Raw genomic sequence first — 17,292 nt, 5'->3', positions numbered from 1 at the left:
AAAACTGCTGGGAAATAAAATCAACACTTCAAAACTAAAAACTGCTGGGAAATAAAATCAACAATTGCTGAAAAATAAACTACAATGCATGTTAATTTTGAAAAACATTAGAATATGAGCACTTTTCTTCAATTTTTAAGATCAAGTACGTATTTCTTAAATCCATGGAAACTGGAAAGCGTATACAGTTGGTTAGCTCAGATAGTCAGAGCTTAGTGATAATAATGCCAAGGTCATGGGTTCAATACCCATACTGGCTAATTCAAATCTAAAATCAACACATAAAAAAAGGCTGGTAAATTACATATTGATTTTGAATATGAGCACTTTTCTAAACATTTCATTTTTAAGATCATGTAGGTTTTTCTTAAATCCATGGAAACTCAACATTATGTAAGGTAGGTAGGTTAGCTCAGCTTGTAAGCACATGGTACAAATACAGCTTCAAAATCCAGGAAAATAAACTATGATGCATGTTGATTTTGAAAAACATTAGAATATGAACACTTTACTCAAATCTTCATTAAGATCAAATGTATTTGATCTTAATAATAAGTGCATTTTGAGTTTTATCATCAAATCCAAGGAAACTCAACATTATCTTCGACCAGCTTGGGTTAGCTGGTCAGATGATTATTAGTGTGAATCCCTCCAGCATTCTCACTAATGATTGCAATGATTCACTAAGGATTGCAAGAGAACTACGATGTCATAGTGCATTTATTTTCTAGCAAGACGAAGACCCAAAAATCTACCGAAAGCTATGCAAAGAGCATTTCTCATTATCTGTTAATGGATGAATTCGGTTGACACACACCTGTCCGTTTCCTGCCAGGTCCTCCTCAGCCTGTGGATGGGGTTGCTCTGCAGCGCCGACACGACGGCATACAGGGAGGAGAAATTCTTCCTGGCTCTGCATTCCTGTTCAAAGACACAGAGCAGGACTGCTGAATAAAGGCTTTTGCTTGAAGACATGCTGCAACAGAAAACATCTTCGGATGTGTGTGCGTGTGTGTGTGTGCATGCATGTGTGCGTGTGTGTGTGTTGGAATGCCTATCTGGCATTAAGTTATACTTTCAGTTAATGACTCCACATTTCCAACAAACACAGGAAGTTACCTTTTCATTAAATGGGAGAAATAAGCTGCTCATGTAATTCAAACTGCAAGCTGCATTTGATCCTAAGGGTTTTTCAACATCAAACTGCTACTAATATTACAGTTAAGGTTGATATTTTATAATTTTATCATCATTTACCCACAAATATGCAGCTGTGTTTAAACTCTCAGTGTTTCTAGTAGAAGCCAGGATTGAGTTTCTCTTTGCATTTTTTTCCTGAAAACAACCAAACATCCAGGTTTCTACACAACCTGTTTTTCTGTCAGCTACTGTTATGAGTTCACTTCCATTTGCACACATTACCCTGAGAAGAGGGTCATTATGAGAGGATTATATGAGCCAAGTTGTGTGAAAAGGCACAACTGATATATTTTAATGCTTTCACACTTGAACTTATGTGCTAACACTAACTTTTTTTAGAAAAGGCAAAGGCAAATATTTTATCTCCCGTAACATAAAATAATGTGTTTATATGAAATTTTTTAAAGAGAATACAAGCAAATTTTAGAGTTTCAAAGTCAAATGGTTTTTTGTTTTTTAGAAAAAACTGAATTTTTCTAGAAAAACCTTGAAAATTATGAGTTCAAAAAGTCACAAATTTGTAAGAAAAAGAAACTCAAGAATTCTGACACACCTGTCCATGTGTCAAAACGGACAGATGTGTTCGTTTTGACCGGTGTCAAACGGACACCGGTCAAAACGTGTCAAAGCAGGTGTTTTGACACAGGTGTCCGTTTTGACACACGGACATAGAATATTTTTTAGACGAATCTCAAAATTTCTAGGTTCATATTTCTAGAAAAATTTTCAACTTTGAAAACTTAAGATTTTTCTGGAAATTTTCAGTGATTAATCACAGAATTGAAGAGTTTTTCTGGCAGAAATGTACTCCTTTTTTTCTATCTACAAAGTTCCTAATGCACCGTCGTAGTTTTAAGATCTGATGTCGAGGTTTTAGTCCGCTGACCTCTGCAACACTGATCCATTTCTCCAGCAGTCGGGCTCTCTGCTGGCTGCGCAGCTTCGTCGGCCAGAGACACGATGCTAAGACGGCGTTGGCTAACTTGTTGAATTGCCGTATGGTGGCCCGGACAGACCAACAAACGCCCTCCCTGCCCTTCTTGTCCCTCTGAGACCACAGCGAGCCGAGACAGTGGTACGGCACCAAACGGACAAAAAGCTCCTGGAAGAAAGATTTTAAAAAGTCCCTCAACATGAACATTTGTTTTAAAATAAGCCTTTTCAATCCTAAAAAACAAAGCAAACTTACAGTTTCTATCTTTGTGAGCTGCTCAGCGATGACAGCAGCAGGGAATCCCAGGACGCTGGTGGGTTCAAACTTTGAAGGATCAGGAGGAGAGCTGCTAGAGCTGCTCTGATCTGCAGAGGCAGACAAAACAGAGTGATTTCCTCAGAAAATTCAGTTGAAATATAGCATTTAGCTATCAGTCAGGTTTGATAGGAAATAAAGAGAACATGTTTTCTCGAGGGAAAGTAAATTTGGTTCCTGACTGTAGAAGGTTAAGTCATAAAGCCATATTTTTTATGCGACAAATAATTTTCCAGTCAAAATATATTGATGAAAGACCGCTCATTGCCTGGATTCCAGTTTCACATTATTTTAAAACATTACAATTTCAAGCTCAATAAACTTAGGTCACTTTATCTATCAATTATTTTCTTTAAGAACTGAATTTATGTTAATTATGGGCAATATTTATTTCTTAATTTTATTCTAGTATAATTTTTTGCATTTCTAATCGATAACTTTTGCTTAAAATTATAATTATAACAAAGGAACATGATTCTCGGGCTGCACAGGCTACCATAAACTAACTAAAACTAACTTGTCACATTCTACATTTTTACTTTTGAAAGCTGAATGGCACAGAAAAGTACTAATATCCTTTAAAATAAATGCTTTATAAAAACATAAGCACTTGACCAGCATTTATTTGACAACTTCTTTGATTGTTCTCCCACTTCTATATGTAAACAATTCTTGCAGCTAGCTCGCTCACTAGTATTTTAGCGAAATCCAGCAGTCGTGAAAACAGTACACAGTAATGCTTTTATTAGTTTTTATTCTTGCTCTATTCCAGATGCCACTGTGTTGATTCTGTAGCAGTGTTTATTAGCATGTTAGATTATGTATGCTGGTCTCAGTAAGAAAATGCCACATGTTATTTTCATACGGCGAGATAGTTGGACCAGGGTATGGAGGAAGGCTGACCTACATGCTGAGAAGTGCTTAAGCCAGCTTCACTGACAACAACAATCAAACTCATTAGGTTGTGTTTCCCAAACTCCTGTTGTTGTGCAATCAAACTAAAGCTCCAGCTGGATTTGAGGCTATGCTGCCGCCACATGACCGGTTTACAGGCTAACAGCATGAATAGGTACGATTTTGAGTTAATTAGCTGCTTATCATGCAGCAAAATAATCACTGTCAACAAGATTATGCATTCAAAATAATCTTTTAAACCTTATGGAGAATTGAGGAGAGGTAAAGATAGAGCTATCAAGTGATAGTTATGTTTTCTAAAATTTCTAAAAATCTATAGAAGAAGCAGCTTCTAATTCCTTCATTACAAAACTTTACAGAGAGAACAGAAAAACCATTAGCATTCATGATGCAAGTGACTAAATAAATAATCACCTTTTTCAACTGCAGAACCTTAGATTCATAATAAATCAGAAACCAAACTAGGAATATAAACTATGACAACATGTCTAAAATATTTAGTCATTTTCTATGTAATCTGCATTTGTGATTTAAAGTGGAAAGAAAATTTCTGTTCATTTGAACAGCAGTCAGAAGAGACCTCTGTGTTTGTCGGGGAGCAGGGCTCTCTCGCTGAGCTCCTCGGCCGTCCGGAGGAGGCGAGCTCGAAGGTCAACAGCAGACGAGGAGTCCTGAGGCAGCAGAGGAGCCAGACGCAACAAACGAGACGGATCTCCGAGGTTCCTGAAGTCTTCAGGATACTCCGAAAGCCACGTGCTGAACACAGTACACACCGCTCTGCATGGACAGGAGGTAGAAAAGAAAGCTGGAATCTGGAATCTGCTTAGAGCCAAAAATAACTTGTGAGAAGCAGAAAAACAAGTTGAACGAAAAATGAAATATTCAGGGTTTAGACGATGGCGGCTTCAAAGTCAGTAATTTAGATTAAAACTGGATGTGGTAAAAGAAATATGACTGTATTTGAATAAAGAAAGCATTTAAAGTAGGGAATCACCTTTTATCATTCTCGTTGCCGATACAGATACCTGAGGTTTAGTATCGGCCGATAGAGATTCAGAAAACAGCACTGAATTCACTTAAAATGTCTCTTTCTTTTAAATACAGACACAAATGTACTGTATCATATATTTACCAGTACAGCACACTTAAATACACCAACAGCTTCACAAGCTTAGTCACACTGTAAAATAAACAATGAAGAGATTGAAATTCACAAAAACAATAGGTTGACTACCTTGGTTTACATGTTTTTTTACTTTCAAAAAATAATGTAAAATAAATAATACAGCATGACGTCAGTCAGAGCACAAAGCATAGAACTGGACTCAATAGATTTCTGCTTAAGGATTGGGCAAATCCATAAAGACGGATGTTAGAAAAAATATCCTTAATAGCTTCACTAACCACAAGCAGCCATGTTCACATTTAATTTAACTCACTTCACTGGCGTTTATGTAACAGAAACATATTACAATATATTACAAAACTATGCATAACCCTTAATACTTCAAAGCAAAAGTAAAACCAACAGTCAAATAAAAATTCAATCTTTCAACAGCAGAAGCAAGAAGCAGAAGTGTTTGCAGAAGAAGTCGTTACATGCTTTCTTTGCCTGTTTACGTTTTTTTAAACTCACTTGTTGAAGGATTGTCTTGTCTGACTTCTCTCGCTGTCCCCAGGCGGATTCTCTAATCTGTGAACGAGAAATAAAAATTCATTCAGCCAAATATAAATAATAAGATCTTTCAGCAGCAAACACATTCATCTAGGAAATGCAACAATGACGCAGCTTGTTCAAGAGGCAACCCTGTGGCGATACTGTGGTGATATTCAGTCACTCTTCACAGCAAAGTAAGACGGCCCAGCAGTGTGAAAGACGTCAACGACACTTCAAACACCACAATATGAAAATACTGGAATCTAATTTCTAAAATAGGTCAGGCTAACTTCATATTAGCCTCACGAGCTCCAACACTCGACACAAAGGCTTTTCAGTTCTGCTATTACAGCTGTATTAGCATGTTTCCTCACAACATACATTTTTACTAAAATTACGGGAGGTTTCTGCACCTCTACCAACAGTTTCAGTCCATCTTTATTCATACTCTGTTTACTGTCAACCTCTCCAGTGAAAGGGACTATGGGGGAATTTAAACTGAGTTTATGTACAAACAGATATTTCCAGCTCTGTCAAAGTAAATCATACCAAAATGATCTGAAATGTGTGGAGAAGGTATGTGTTGTTTTCTGCTGGTTAGAGTTCTGCTCCAGAACTCTAACCTAATACTGACCTCAGAGAGTTTGAATGGTTTGGCATCAGCATCAAGAGGTTGTAGCATTAGCATTAGCATGAGGACAGCATTGTCCTCCTTGTTCACACAGCACTAATTACCATGGTATGATATCATATAGATTATAAAGCACCACCATCTTTTGCACGTTCAAAACAGACGGGGAACTCTTATGCTCTTTTATAAATATTAGAAACCTCACTGCACTCTTGATGCACTCCAAAGGACCTAATCATTGAGAAAAATGATAAATAACTGCATTTATAAGTGAGGCACCAGTCTGATATATGTTTTAAAAAAGCAGTAAGGAACTCCATGCAATGTGTCAATGACTTTAGAAAGAGTTTTCAGGGGGTTTTATAAATTACAAATACATTTACAAGATCTGATTGAATATGCATGCAAACCAGAGTATGTGGCATGACATACTGCAACCTAAATTTTCTCTGCATGAGAGGAATTTGTGAGAACCTAAAGTGTTTCTCGCTTCTTGAAGAAGTGCCAAGGAGACAGTATAAATCAGGAGGTAGAGATAATACCAAGAAAAGGAATGTTGAGGAGGAAATATTCCTCTAGGAAACAGAGCAGAACAAATGTGTCATTTTTCTTTGTGCTGAGAACCATTAGCGTGCATTTATGGTCGGATGTTTTTCCTCTAATTCAACACAGAATAAGCGGTCCCTTGTCCCAGAGGAGTAAAAATCCTACCAGACAGGATCAGACTGATTCAGGCAGTGCAGCCGACCAGACAGGAAGCAGCTTCAGTTGCTGAAGATTGCTGCAATATGAACTGAAATAAAACTCTATTTTCAAACCTCGACTTTGCCAGTTACCTACCTGTCAGTGAGGATGTCCAGCACTCTCTCTGTAGAGGTGAAGGACCGATAGGTGGACAGGAAGATGGAGATGAAGGAGGAATCTCCCAGTGAGAAAGAGTGGAGGAGGTGCAGCACCAGCTTCTCTTCCGTTCCAGCTTTCACGCACTGGGAACGGGAAACGGTTGACTGGAAGTCAACAGGAAGAGAGGACAAGACACTTGACATGCCTGCAGAGTTTTCTGAAACTGAGTCAAATTGAAAGTAGCTTACCGCTGGACTGTTAGGGCTGGCATGCTGCTGTTTGACCACGACCGTGTAGATAACCCCTTCGTCTTCCTCCTCCACCACAGTGGACTGTAAAGCAGGGAAAATGTTAGGAAAATCTGATTTATCTAAACTCTGCTTCCAGTCAGCCAGACTTTGCTTTGATCCTTTAAACTGATTAATTCCCAAAGTTTTCTGAAACTCTTTTTTTGTACTTTAGCTTGTTGTTTGGATAAAAATAAGTAGATGAGTCACTGTTTTTACCTTCAAACTGAACACTCTGCACTGTTTATTCTGGACAAATGCCCCCCATGTGTAATGAAAACAATGCACACATCTTTGAACTCATTTCCTACATTTAGCCAAAGCGACCCTGGTTCAGCCTGAGGGAAAGTCCCTGACACAGTTACCCCATTTTGCTGCCCTACTAACTCACAGACCCCAGAGTGCAAGCTGCGGCGCGGAATCCGGCCATTCTTACCAAATCCAGAGGGCAGTACCAGGTAGTCTTCATGGGTGAGGACTCCGCCTGAGAAGAAGACAAAACAAATCGCATCATGAGGTTTTATATTTGAAGGTTTTTGGATGGTAAAATCTAGAAGATATTGTGAAAAATAATGACAAAAGGGCAGAAAAGTTAAAAAGTTAGGCCTTTGAACTATTCCTTGAAGAACAGTTCAATTGAAGAATTGAACTAGTCTTCAATTCTTCTCAGATCTGAAGAATAGTTTTGTTAGAGATTCTAGAAGAAGAGCCAACATGACTGAAGTTTTCTGCAGTTTGTGCCTGTCGCTGTGCACTGTCAGTCAGCAGGATGAAACAAGGCTCCTAAAACATCCTCTAGAATACAAGAGACTCAAATTTGACTCTTTTGAAATGTTCTGGTTGTGGTGTCACCCACAGTGTGCAAAAAAAAGAAATGTAAGGTAGCTTAGTTTTATACTTCAAGCAGCGTGTCTGACTGCAGGAAGCCTGACTAAATATTCAGTTAGTATCAAATACTTTATGATATGAGAGAATACTAAAACCACACTAGGATTTGATTTAAATTACAAGAATAAAGTCATATTATTATGACAATAAAATTATAATATTAGTGGGATAAAGATCCAATGTAGAAAGTCATAAAATTACCTGAACAAAGTCGCTTTAGCAAGAGTAAAGCTTCGATAATTATCAAAATCTGGCATCATAAGCTGGCCTAGTCCAAGATTCTTCCTTCAAAATACACACAATCTTTTCAAAATCCTGATATTTATAATAATTTGATGCAGATATGTTAAAAAGTTCATTATTTGTAAAACTGATCCGAAAACAGTACTTCACAAAATGCTCAACGTTCCTCATTGTAATTTTCTATTATGTTTCATGGAGGAATTAGGAAAGTCATAATAACAAATTTTGCTGGGCAGTTAATGGTCCCAATAATTATTGCAATAAACAATAATATTGTTGTTTTGAGACTATTTTAAATAATTACATGGATACTGGCCTAATAATTCAAGTTTTCATGTAAGTAATACTTCTTGTCATTCTTGTTTCTGCAAACCAACCATAAAAACACCTGAAAAAGACACGGCAAAAACAAATAAAGACTCACATGTTACCACATGCAGACAACCTTTCTAATCAGCTCCAGTCCAGTATGATCAATACACAGAAACCTGCCTCTGCAGCATTAAGGCTCAGGCTTATCACATTCACACACATATGGCTCTTGGGTTGCAGGATCCTGCAGTCGAACTCAGGTTGCACAGAGCTAATGAGTCACAGCTCTCTCTCTCAAAGAGAAAAGTGTGATATGTGCAGCTGCTCTCCAGAGACATTTGAATACTGCCAAAACAGACATAGTGAAAAGAGGCAGATGACCTATTACTAACACGAACTGCACAGGTGGTACTGTATCACTTTATCTGAAGGAACGTCACAGATAAATCATGTTTTACAAATGAATAAACATGTTTTTATCATACAACCCTCAAAGTTTTACAAAACGTTTTCTTTTATATCTTCAACAGAAACAGCAGTCCCTTTCTTCCGTCCCTTCTTTTCTTTTACATTTCTGCACGTAAATAGAAAAGCAAGAGGATTTTTATCCCAATTTTCAGAATGAAAGACTTTAAAACTATGAAAATGATCTTTCTGTATTGTTGGTTGTATTTAGATTACAACATATAACTCTCACATCAACCAATATCGGAGCTTATTGATGTGCAAGAGCCAAGTGCTGGGTCATGCTTTCCGAGGTGTGATCTTCAGACTACTTGGTGTGGCGGCTCTGACTGAGTCGCTGTGAGTCAACTGTTTTGATCTCCATAACACAACCGAAACACCTTGGAGACACACTCTGATGAGAAAAACACCAAAATTCTTACATCCCCTAAACTTTGACAAAAGCAAGTTTTATTTTCCAAATATAGAATCACAAAGATCCAACTCAAGTTAGCTCTTGAAAAGGCAAGTTCAAGGTCCCAGAGCGAGCTTAGTGTCCACGTTCACAGCAGCAGGAGGGACATGCGGTCTGACCCACATCAGGTTTATGGTTTTATTAATCATAATAAACCCATTTATCCTCCAGTGGCCTCTCTCACGTTGCCTGAACTTGGATTGACCGAAGGTCAGCGAACGCTCCTTACATTCAAAGGGCATTAGAAGCAAACATGTTCCACCTCTGGATTTTATCTCAACCCGTTCTGGACAAACCTGCCGACATTTCTGTCGTTTCTCATGAACTCAGCACATATACACACCGAGAGCAAAAGAGAAAACTGTCACAGAAGTTACCTCGTCCCGGGCAAGTACAGGCAGGTAGGAATCCTTGAGCTTCCTGGAAATTTTTAGGATGAAGCCGTGAACATTTCTCCCATTTTCTCCTTCCCTTTTCATCTGCGCTCCCCTCGTTTCCAGAGATCTTCAGAATCCAAACCGATTTCTGCAGGTTTATCCCGGTAAAGCATGCCTCTCTACACACACAACGCCAGGCTTTGTTACACACCTGAAGCAGGACTCAAGTCAAGTCCGGCCCCCGGCAGGCAGCATCATATGGACACACCCATTACACACACAAACACACACCCTCCCCCCCACACACTCACACACACTCCACAACACTTTAAGAACATGCAGGTGTCCATAAAACAGTTAAAGTGAATAACTTTTCTTCTACATGCATATTACATATGCATATAAAACATTTGCATCAAAAAGATAATATATTCACATAATCAAAGGCCTTCATCAGTGAACACACACACGCACGCACACACACACACTGAGAGACAAAGCCCTGAAGCCTTTTCCAGAACAATGCCCCCTCTCTTCTAGTCTCCCCCCTCTCCCTGCCCTGCTTCCCTTACGGATGACCTTCCCATGTAGATAAACCAGTTGGACCATGTATCCGCTTTAATGCAGTGTGACATTCACCCGCCTTAGGCTTATGCTATCATTTAAAAAAGCTAACCCTGTGCTTGTAAGCTATATAAAAAACCTCCACATCTGCTAGTAAGGAAGTTGTGTTTGTTTAAGTAGCTAATATCATTAAAGAGAGAAAGAAAACTCATGATATCCCATTTTTACAACTCTGAGGCTGTGAATAATAGAGAAAATGTTCCAAACTCAACCTGTCAGTTGTCTTCACCCGCCTATCGTTGCAGGGTTACAGTCGAGAGGTGGCGTAAATACTGGGAAAACATCCACACTCATGCTGTAGGACGATTTAGAAAGACCAATCAGCCTCTCATGAATGGCTTTGGATTTCCACAGGAACACAGAAAAAGTAAACGCCAGGCAGAAAAACCCAAGGTCAAGATTCAAACCCAAGACCTTCTTATTGCAGGGCAATAGCGGTGTGGCAAAGTTATTATAGTTAAATAAAACTAACCAAATAAATGAAAACTTCAATTGAGAAAACATTTTCCTTAACTAAAATAAATAAAAATGATAATTTAGCTAAAAGGAATTATATTGTGAGTTTATAAAAAACTAAAACATACTGAAATTATGCAGATATAATATCCTTTGTTTTTGTGTTTATGAATATATTTATTAGCCTTTCAAACTGATGTGAAATTGATTTTATTTTTATGTTTGCAACATAAAAAAAATTACGTCAGTCCATTCTCCTCCCGGTGGAACTGATGCTAGTCTGCAAAATGCCAACAGCAAAACTGGGGAGAAAACTTCAGTTGGTTGTTCAACAATAATTTAATCAGTTTGTTGAAATTGGTGCCTCCTGTTAAATTATTCATTACCCAATCGATGTAGACATAATCATAATATACTATTTCACCTTTTTGAGTTCTGTGGCTAAAAATGAACCAAAGTATAAAAAAATCTAAAACTACTACTATACCAAATTAGTGGACGAGAACTAAACTACTGTAGCCGTGTTGTGTATTCCTGTCTGAAGTAAAGTCGTCTCTGGCAGAGTGATCCAGTCTGCGTTTACCTCAAAGGAAACTAGTCTCTGTACAGTTGTCTTTTTCCAGACGCTGCTTCTAAAACATCTTCAGATTTTTGAGAAATGAAATCATTTCCAGCAGAGCACCAGTCTTCTAAAGTCTGACTAAATGTGGGTCAGAATGAGCAGAACCTTTTTCTTCTTTGTTTAGTTGTTGGCTTTTCAAAGACTACTTGTGGATAAGAGTTGTGAACACAGGCTGCTGCTGAGAATCACATGAATCGAAGTGTTTTTAAAGTACTTTGCAGCTTTTCATCTCTTGGGTTTATTGGAAAAAAAAAGTGTCCACCGTGTTTGTACTGTTTGTCAGATCAGATCTACTTTTGGAGTCCTTTGCTCTCTTTATTCTTAAAGTTCCCTCAGTTCCCCCGGTTACATACAGGAAGCACATAATAAGTGGAAACAAACACAGGAAACAGGACATGCTGCTGCGTTGAGAAGCTATTTCTCTTCCTCTCTCCTTCCATCAAAACTAAAGCTGCTTTAGCTTCTCCTAAACAGCGTCATTTATTAAACAGCAACAAATGAGGGAAGAAAAATCTCTCTTTTAATCTTTCACCACGTCCCATGAGACTCCAACCTCCAAAAGATAAAACAGCTCCTCCATTTTTCCTCACTTAAAAGCCTCCTGGCTAACTTTATGTGAACATTTTAAACCATTTGTCCAAACTTGAGGTCATAAATGCTTCTGGAGGATTTATTTAAGGATAACCATTGTTTTTTTTAGTGTTCCACAAACCAGACCTCTTCCTTCCTATCTTTCTCTTTGCTCCTCTTTGCACGCTTTCATCTGTTCATTCCCATGGTGCCTGTTATCTAACGCCTTTCAAGTAAAACTCTTGCATACTCAAGACAAACAAGTTATATTCTTCAGTCCTGATTACATTTAGAAATATTAGTAACGGAGCAAATTAAGGTTTAATGCAACATTGAAAAATGTGCAAGCATGGCTGAATCTATTGTTACACTTTCTGTTTATAATACTTGAACTAAGGAAGCTTGGAACTGGAATCGGACAATTTTCCGAATGACTGGCATGACGGCATACAGGGAGATCCAACAGCTAATCTGAAATAAAAATATTTGCATTGCATTTTAGAAACCGGCTACCTGAACAGGTGTGTTCACCTCTACAAGGTAAGACAAGTACAGTAATTTCCCCAAAATAGTCTGAATCTGAAAATTAAATAAACATCATTTAGCTGGATTATGCTGCTTCCAGGCATAATTTTCAAAAATAGCAACAAAAAAGACAGAGATACAGATCGCCATGCCTTCAAATCATCGTGGAAAGCACAGATGACTTTTTAAGCTTCTGACAGCTTAATACTGAAACTATGTATGTTAAGTTAAGGCAACACCACAATCACATTGTTTCCTTTTGCAACATCATTGTCAGATACAATTACACACCTTATGAAGAGCATAACAAAGATGCTGACTGAAGCTGATAAGGAAGTTTTATTATCCACAGTAAAATGAATTCTTCAATCACCAAAGCCACTCAGAGAGAAAGAAGCCATCAAAGCAAAGCCAACTTAAAAGGCCAGAGGGCATCGTGTAAATTTCACTGACGGACAAATGCCATAATTTTTGGATACATATTCTATGGTCTGAGGATTTTGAGAAAAAAGGGCCAAAGTTTGCAGGTCTGAGATTATCAACCCAAAAGTAAAGTACGGGAGTGGCAGCATTATGTTGTGTGGTTATTTTTCTGAATGGGGGAGAAAAATCACCAAGGAAGTTAAAGTTTGGGCTCATGTTGGTCAGTGTTTTGGAGAATCCATCAGAAAACCCTGACATTAGTCCCAATGTGGAAACTACTGTAAGAAAAGGAAACTCAAAGTTATCTCTCATTTTCTGGCATTTTAAAAATAGAAATAATTTTCCTAACAAAAACATAAAAAGTGAAGTCTAATTTAATATGAGACAGTGTATATAAGCTTCTGCTCTCAGCTGTAGTTGTGGCTACAGCTGCATTCGGTCCAAACTTGTAACAAGAACATTTTCTATTCTCAGCTGTTTGTTTGGTATATTACCCCTTTTATAATCAATGGGCAAGCTTCATTATTCACCTGAGGTTATCACTCCTGACTCAGATGTCCAAGTTTCCCTCATTAAAGTATGAGTAAAAGGCCTGTATTGGATTCCACTTTACTGAATGTCCTTGGAGACAGACTGGGAAACTGGATAGTGTTCATGGTGAGAGCAGCTGTGCATTGCCTCAGCTGGTCAAACCACAGCATGCATTATTTACTGCAGCCCAGCAGTTAACTTGTGACATGAGAGGAAATGTGATCATTTTAGAGAGTCCAGGAACCAAAAGGAGTTTCTTGAAAGTTCAGGATGAAGTTAAACAATAGAACCACAAGCAGGTCATCTGTTGCAAAGAAAAGAGTCGGGATAAAATGTTCCCAGCCTTCTGGTTATTTGTGAAAATACAAACCAGGAAACAACATCTGATCTGACTATGTGAAAATCACGGTGAGACCATCTGTTCAGGCCTCACTAACTCCCACTAAACATTAACAGAGCTGAACGCTCCTGTTCATGTCTTACAAATCCTGAATTACTAAACTCTGAACTGCTTAAAGACTCAGTTGCTTGATCAACAACACAGTGATACCAGCTTCTGTTGCTGACATGAATCTGTTGCCAAGAAGACAAAGGCATTTGTCAAATGCATCCAGCTATGCTAACAATCATTAAAACAGAGAAACGTGCTAAAGCTACTTAGTTTTAGCGCATTTTGGTAAACAAAAGGCAAAAAGTTTACAAAACGCTAATAATGTACAGCTCTGAGGCAGCTTAACAGTAACTGTTAATGTCAGCAATGATGATAAATTGTCTCAGAATATTTTCCAGATTTTTACAAATATTTGCTGATTTGCATTAAACATAATAGATGAGTTTATTGAAGTAGTTTTCACAAATTCTGGTCAAACACCAACCAGGTAACCTCTAACAGACTGTTTAAAATTATTAACTATTAAAAAAAACATTTGCAAATTAGCATCAAAATAACTGACAATAGAAAATCATTTGAATAATTTAATTAGTGTGTGCAATATCTGCACAGGATTACTTAGATGCACTATTTAAATAAGAAGTTATATTTAGGGATATGTGTTTATTGTAGCATTTTCATATTTTTTGGAGTAATTGTGTTAAAATCATTGTGTTTGTGGGGCTGACTGCAGTGTCACAGTTGCCTAAATAGACAACAAAAAAGATGTAAATAATTTGGTATCAGCATAAAATAAATAACACAATATATTGTTAAAACATTTTCAGTACATATTGGCCAACCCTAATTATAAGTCAAGTCCAAGTCCAACATATTTGGTGAGCTGGATGGACTTTAGCTTCACTTTTCAATGACATTTTAATTTATTGAAAATGATTGAAATTGCTGAATGTCTTCAAATGTTTTGGTGAGTTGGTTTAAAGTACATTATAATCCTGAGAAACATACAGAAATATCCAAAAAACGTTTAAATGTAGAAAAGTGATGATCAATTCAAAGGCAAGAGTCATTGTTAAGACTGACTCTTGATAGATTATGAGACAGATTGAGAACATTAATAAAACTTGACATAGGGCAACAATATACCTTGCTATGCTGCTGTTTTGGGTGGAAATCTGCCTCATAACATGAAAATAATCAGCACAAGACGCAAAACGACAGTTGTATCCAGATGCAAGATTTCTCAAAATCAGAATTCAGATTATAAATTGAGAACTGTGTTTGTAAATTTATTACATCTTTTCATAACTAGTATGGAGTAGACTAAATGTATGATTTTTCTGCTCAACAATGGTAAATATGTACACATACACTCCCTTCATGTACGTCACATTGGCTTTATTTCCTCTGTTTTCTGAGAACCAGGCAACCGCATCTGATGTTTATTTAACAAACTAAAAACTGAACACAGATCATACGGTTTCATGTGACACTGCTCTGAATGCTGATAGCTGTGATGAAGCTAAATGAGCCTACAGTGTGTAAATCACTTTAATGTGTAAACCTCGGAGAACAGACGAAATCGGAAGTATCATTCATGGTTTATAAACGCCATGAATGTATTCACAGAACTGAGCCGCGGCGTCAGCGCCAACTTCCCTTCACAAAGTTCTGCTACACGCTGCAGGTGGACAAAAACAAACTTACCTGTGAATTTTCCAGATTTTCGCTCCTCCCTGACTGGCTGCTTGGGGTTCCCCCATCAGGCGATAAGGGCCGGTAGCCAATGAGAGGCACCTCGCCTGACTCCACCCCCGGCAGGTTATAGCCACCTGTTCGCAGGTTACGGTGGAGCATGGTGCCGGCTGCCACAGACAGGAAGAAAACACAAGACAGCATTCAATGGTCAACCTTTGCTTAGATCAGAAACGTAGCTTAGTCTCTTTTTCAAGTCAACTGATTATTATCTTCCCAAATTATTTGCATCTTATGACAATAATTGCCTACATATTGAAACCTGTATGTTGGAAGCAGTCTGTTTGGGTTTCACACTGATGCACACAAGAGCTCTTCCTTTACCACTCCTGATTTAAATGGAGGACAAACACAAGGAGGAGGAGTGCAGCAGGGTCACATGCTAAGCCTATTTGGAATGCAAATACAGAATTACATTATCTGAGTTGCCAGGAACACAGCAGTCCAAGGCATATTTAGCTTGACATTTGTCAGAAAAGTATCTTTTTCAAGTGTGAATCAGCAAATAATTTACATCCTTGCTTAAAAACAAAACAACCGACTGTGAAAATTGTGGAGATGAACAATCCTTTACCGATCTTCATGTAGAAAACCAGGTTGCAATATTTTGAAAACACCGTGATTATGAAGAAATTCCTGGGGTTTATTTTGCTCCAGGTTTCCAGTGAGTGAATTTCAGCTGTAATGTTACATCATAACATTTCTAGAGACAACAGGAACTTTTTGTTGTTGTGGTGCGTTGGAGTAGTGCCAGGAAATGGAAATATCTGAGTTCTTAGTTGTAAGTTTGAACTGGAGCAACACCTGAAGTTTTACATCCCACTCAGAAGGTGGGAGAAACTTTGACAACCGAAAGTTTGTTTCTATTATAGTGATTAAATTGGGACAGAAATGAAGAAATATTTATTTTAGCATCTTCATTCTTCTTTCTGATTTTGCCTTGTTTTAAAACATTAACACTTAAAAATTTGACCTTATCACTGAGTTCTGGCTTCAATTATTAGGGACACCAAAAAAAAAAGAATCAGTAATTATAAGTGTTTTAAATATTCTATTTTGCTTTTCAAAACAAACATCTCCTTGCTAAGCTTGTTGCAATAAGCAATTAATAATTTAATACATTTAAATGAGCTTGATCATTTCCATTCTGATGATTCGTAGTTTTTATTTAATTTTTTTCAGTTTGTGACTTTTATTTATTGTTTTTGGTTGTTTTCTTTTATTTTGGATATTTAGAACATCTTCTACTTCTAGTGTTAGGTGTCCTTCACAAAACTGATTTTTATTGGACTTTGAGAAGGCGAGCACGCATTATTACATAATTATCAATATTTTACTTGAAAATGGTCTCAAAATAACAATATTTATTGTTTATTGGGATAATTTATGAGCCAGTAAAATTTGTTATCATGACAGGCCTACTTCTTGCATTTGAATCTGTATTAATCAGGCACTAAGAATCTGTACTTTAGACAAATAATTGATAAATAATAGACAATTACTCTTGACAAATAACTACATTTGTAAAACCAGGTTGAGCTCCAGAACAAAGCCTGAGCTGAAATGTTTATGAAGCACTTCAGTAACTTTTAAGGACATTTCTGATGAAAGAAACAGAAACAGTGGCGTTAGTGATGGGCGGCAGGCCTTGACTCATTTGTTTAACTCAGTCACTGTCCCGGAAAGCAGGCCTGGATTTGCATAGCAACCTTTCCTTCCATTTCCTTTTCCCCTCTTCGGTATTTGACGTGAAGATAGACATCGAGTAAACACTGTTTGAGGAAGAGAGGTGTAGGAGGGATAGAGATGTCCTAGTTGATAATGTAAAAGCTGATGAATACTCTTGTGTTGTGATTTTAGCTAAAGAGGTTTTG

At 37.6% G+C, this 17,292-nt stretch overlaps 1 protein-coding gene across 2 annotated transcripts in view; it reads right to left on the bottom strand.

Annotated features, from left to right (window-relative positions):
• The window catches only part of rgl2 (ral guanine nucleotide dissociation stimulator-like 2), a 37,826-nt gene that overhangs the window by 19,348 nt on the left and 1,186 nt on the right, over positions 1-17,292 (bottom strand). The window contains exons 2-10 of one of the 2 annotated variants that reach the window (XM_015061049.1): positions 15,371-15,528; positions 7,219-7,266; positions 6,744-6,827; positions 6,493-6,659; positions 5,001-5,057; positions 3,945-4,141; positions 2,390-2,499; positions 2,087-2,302; positions 818-921 (exon numbers count right to left, since the gene is read on the bottom strand). In XM_015061049.1, coding sequence (XP_014916535.1) covers positions 818-921; positions 2,087-2,302; positions 2,390-2,499; positions 3,945-4,141; positions 5,001-5,057; positions 6,493-6,659; positions 6,744-6,827; positions 7,219-7,266; positions 15,371-15,520 — 1,133 coding nt within the window. In that variant the 5' untranslated portion in view covers positions 15,521-15,528. Of the gene's footprint in view, positions 1-817; positions 922-2,086; positions 2,303-2,389; positions 2,500-3,944; positions 4,142-5,000; positions 5,058-6,492; positions 6,660-6,743; positions 6,828-7,218; positions 7,267-9,521; positions 9,741-15,370; positions 15,529-17,292 lie in introns of those variants that run through there. The other variant, XM_015061050.1, reaches the window with a different exon arrangement.

The sequence above is a fragment of the Poecilia latipinna genome, unplaced genomic scaffold, assembly GCF_001443285.1.
Source record: "Poecilia latipinna isolate Pla-1442-1.1 unplaced genomic scaffold, P_latipinna-1.0 Scaffold1773, whole genome shotgun sequence".
Taxonomy (NCBI): domain Eukaryota; kingdom Metazoa; phylum Chordata; class Actinopteri; order Cyprinodontiformes; family Poeciliidae; genus Poecilia; species Poecilia latipinna.
This window is presented reverse-complemented; position numbering and strand designations above follow the sequence as displayed.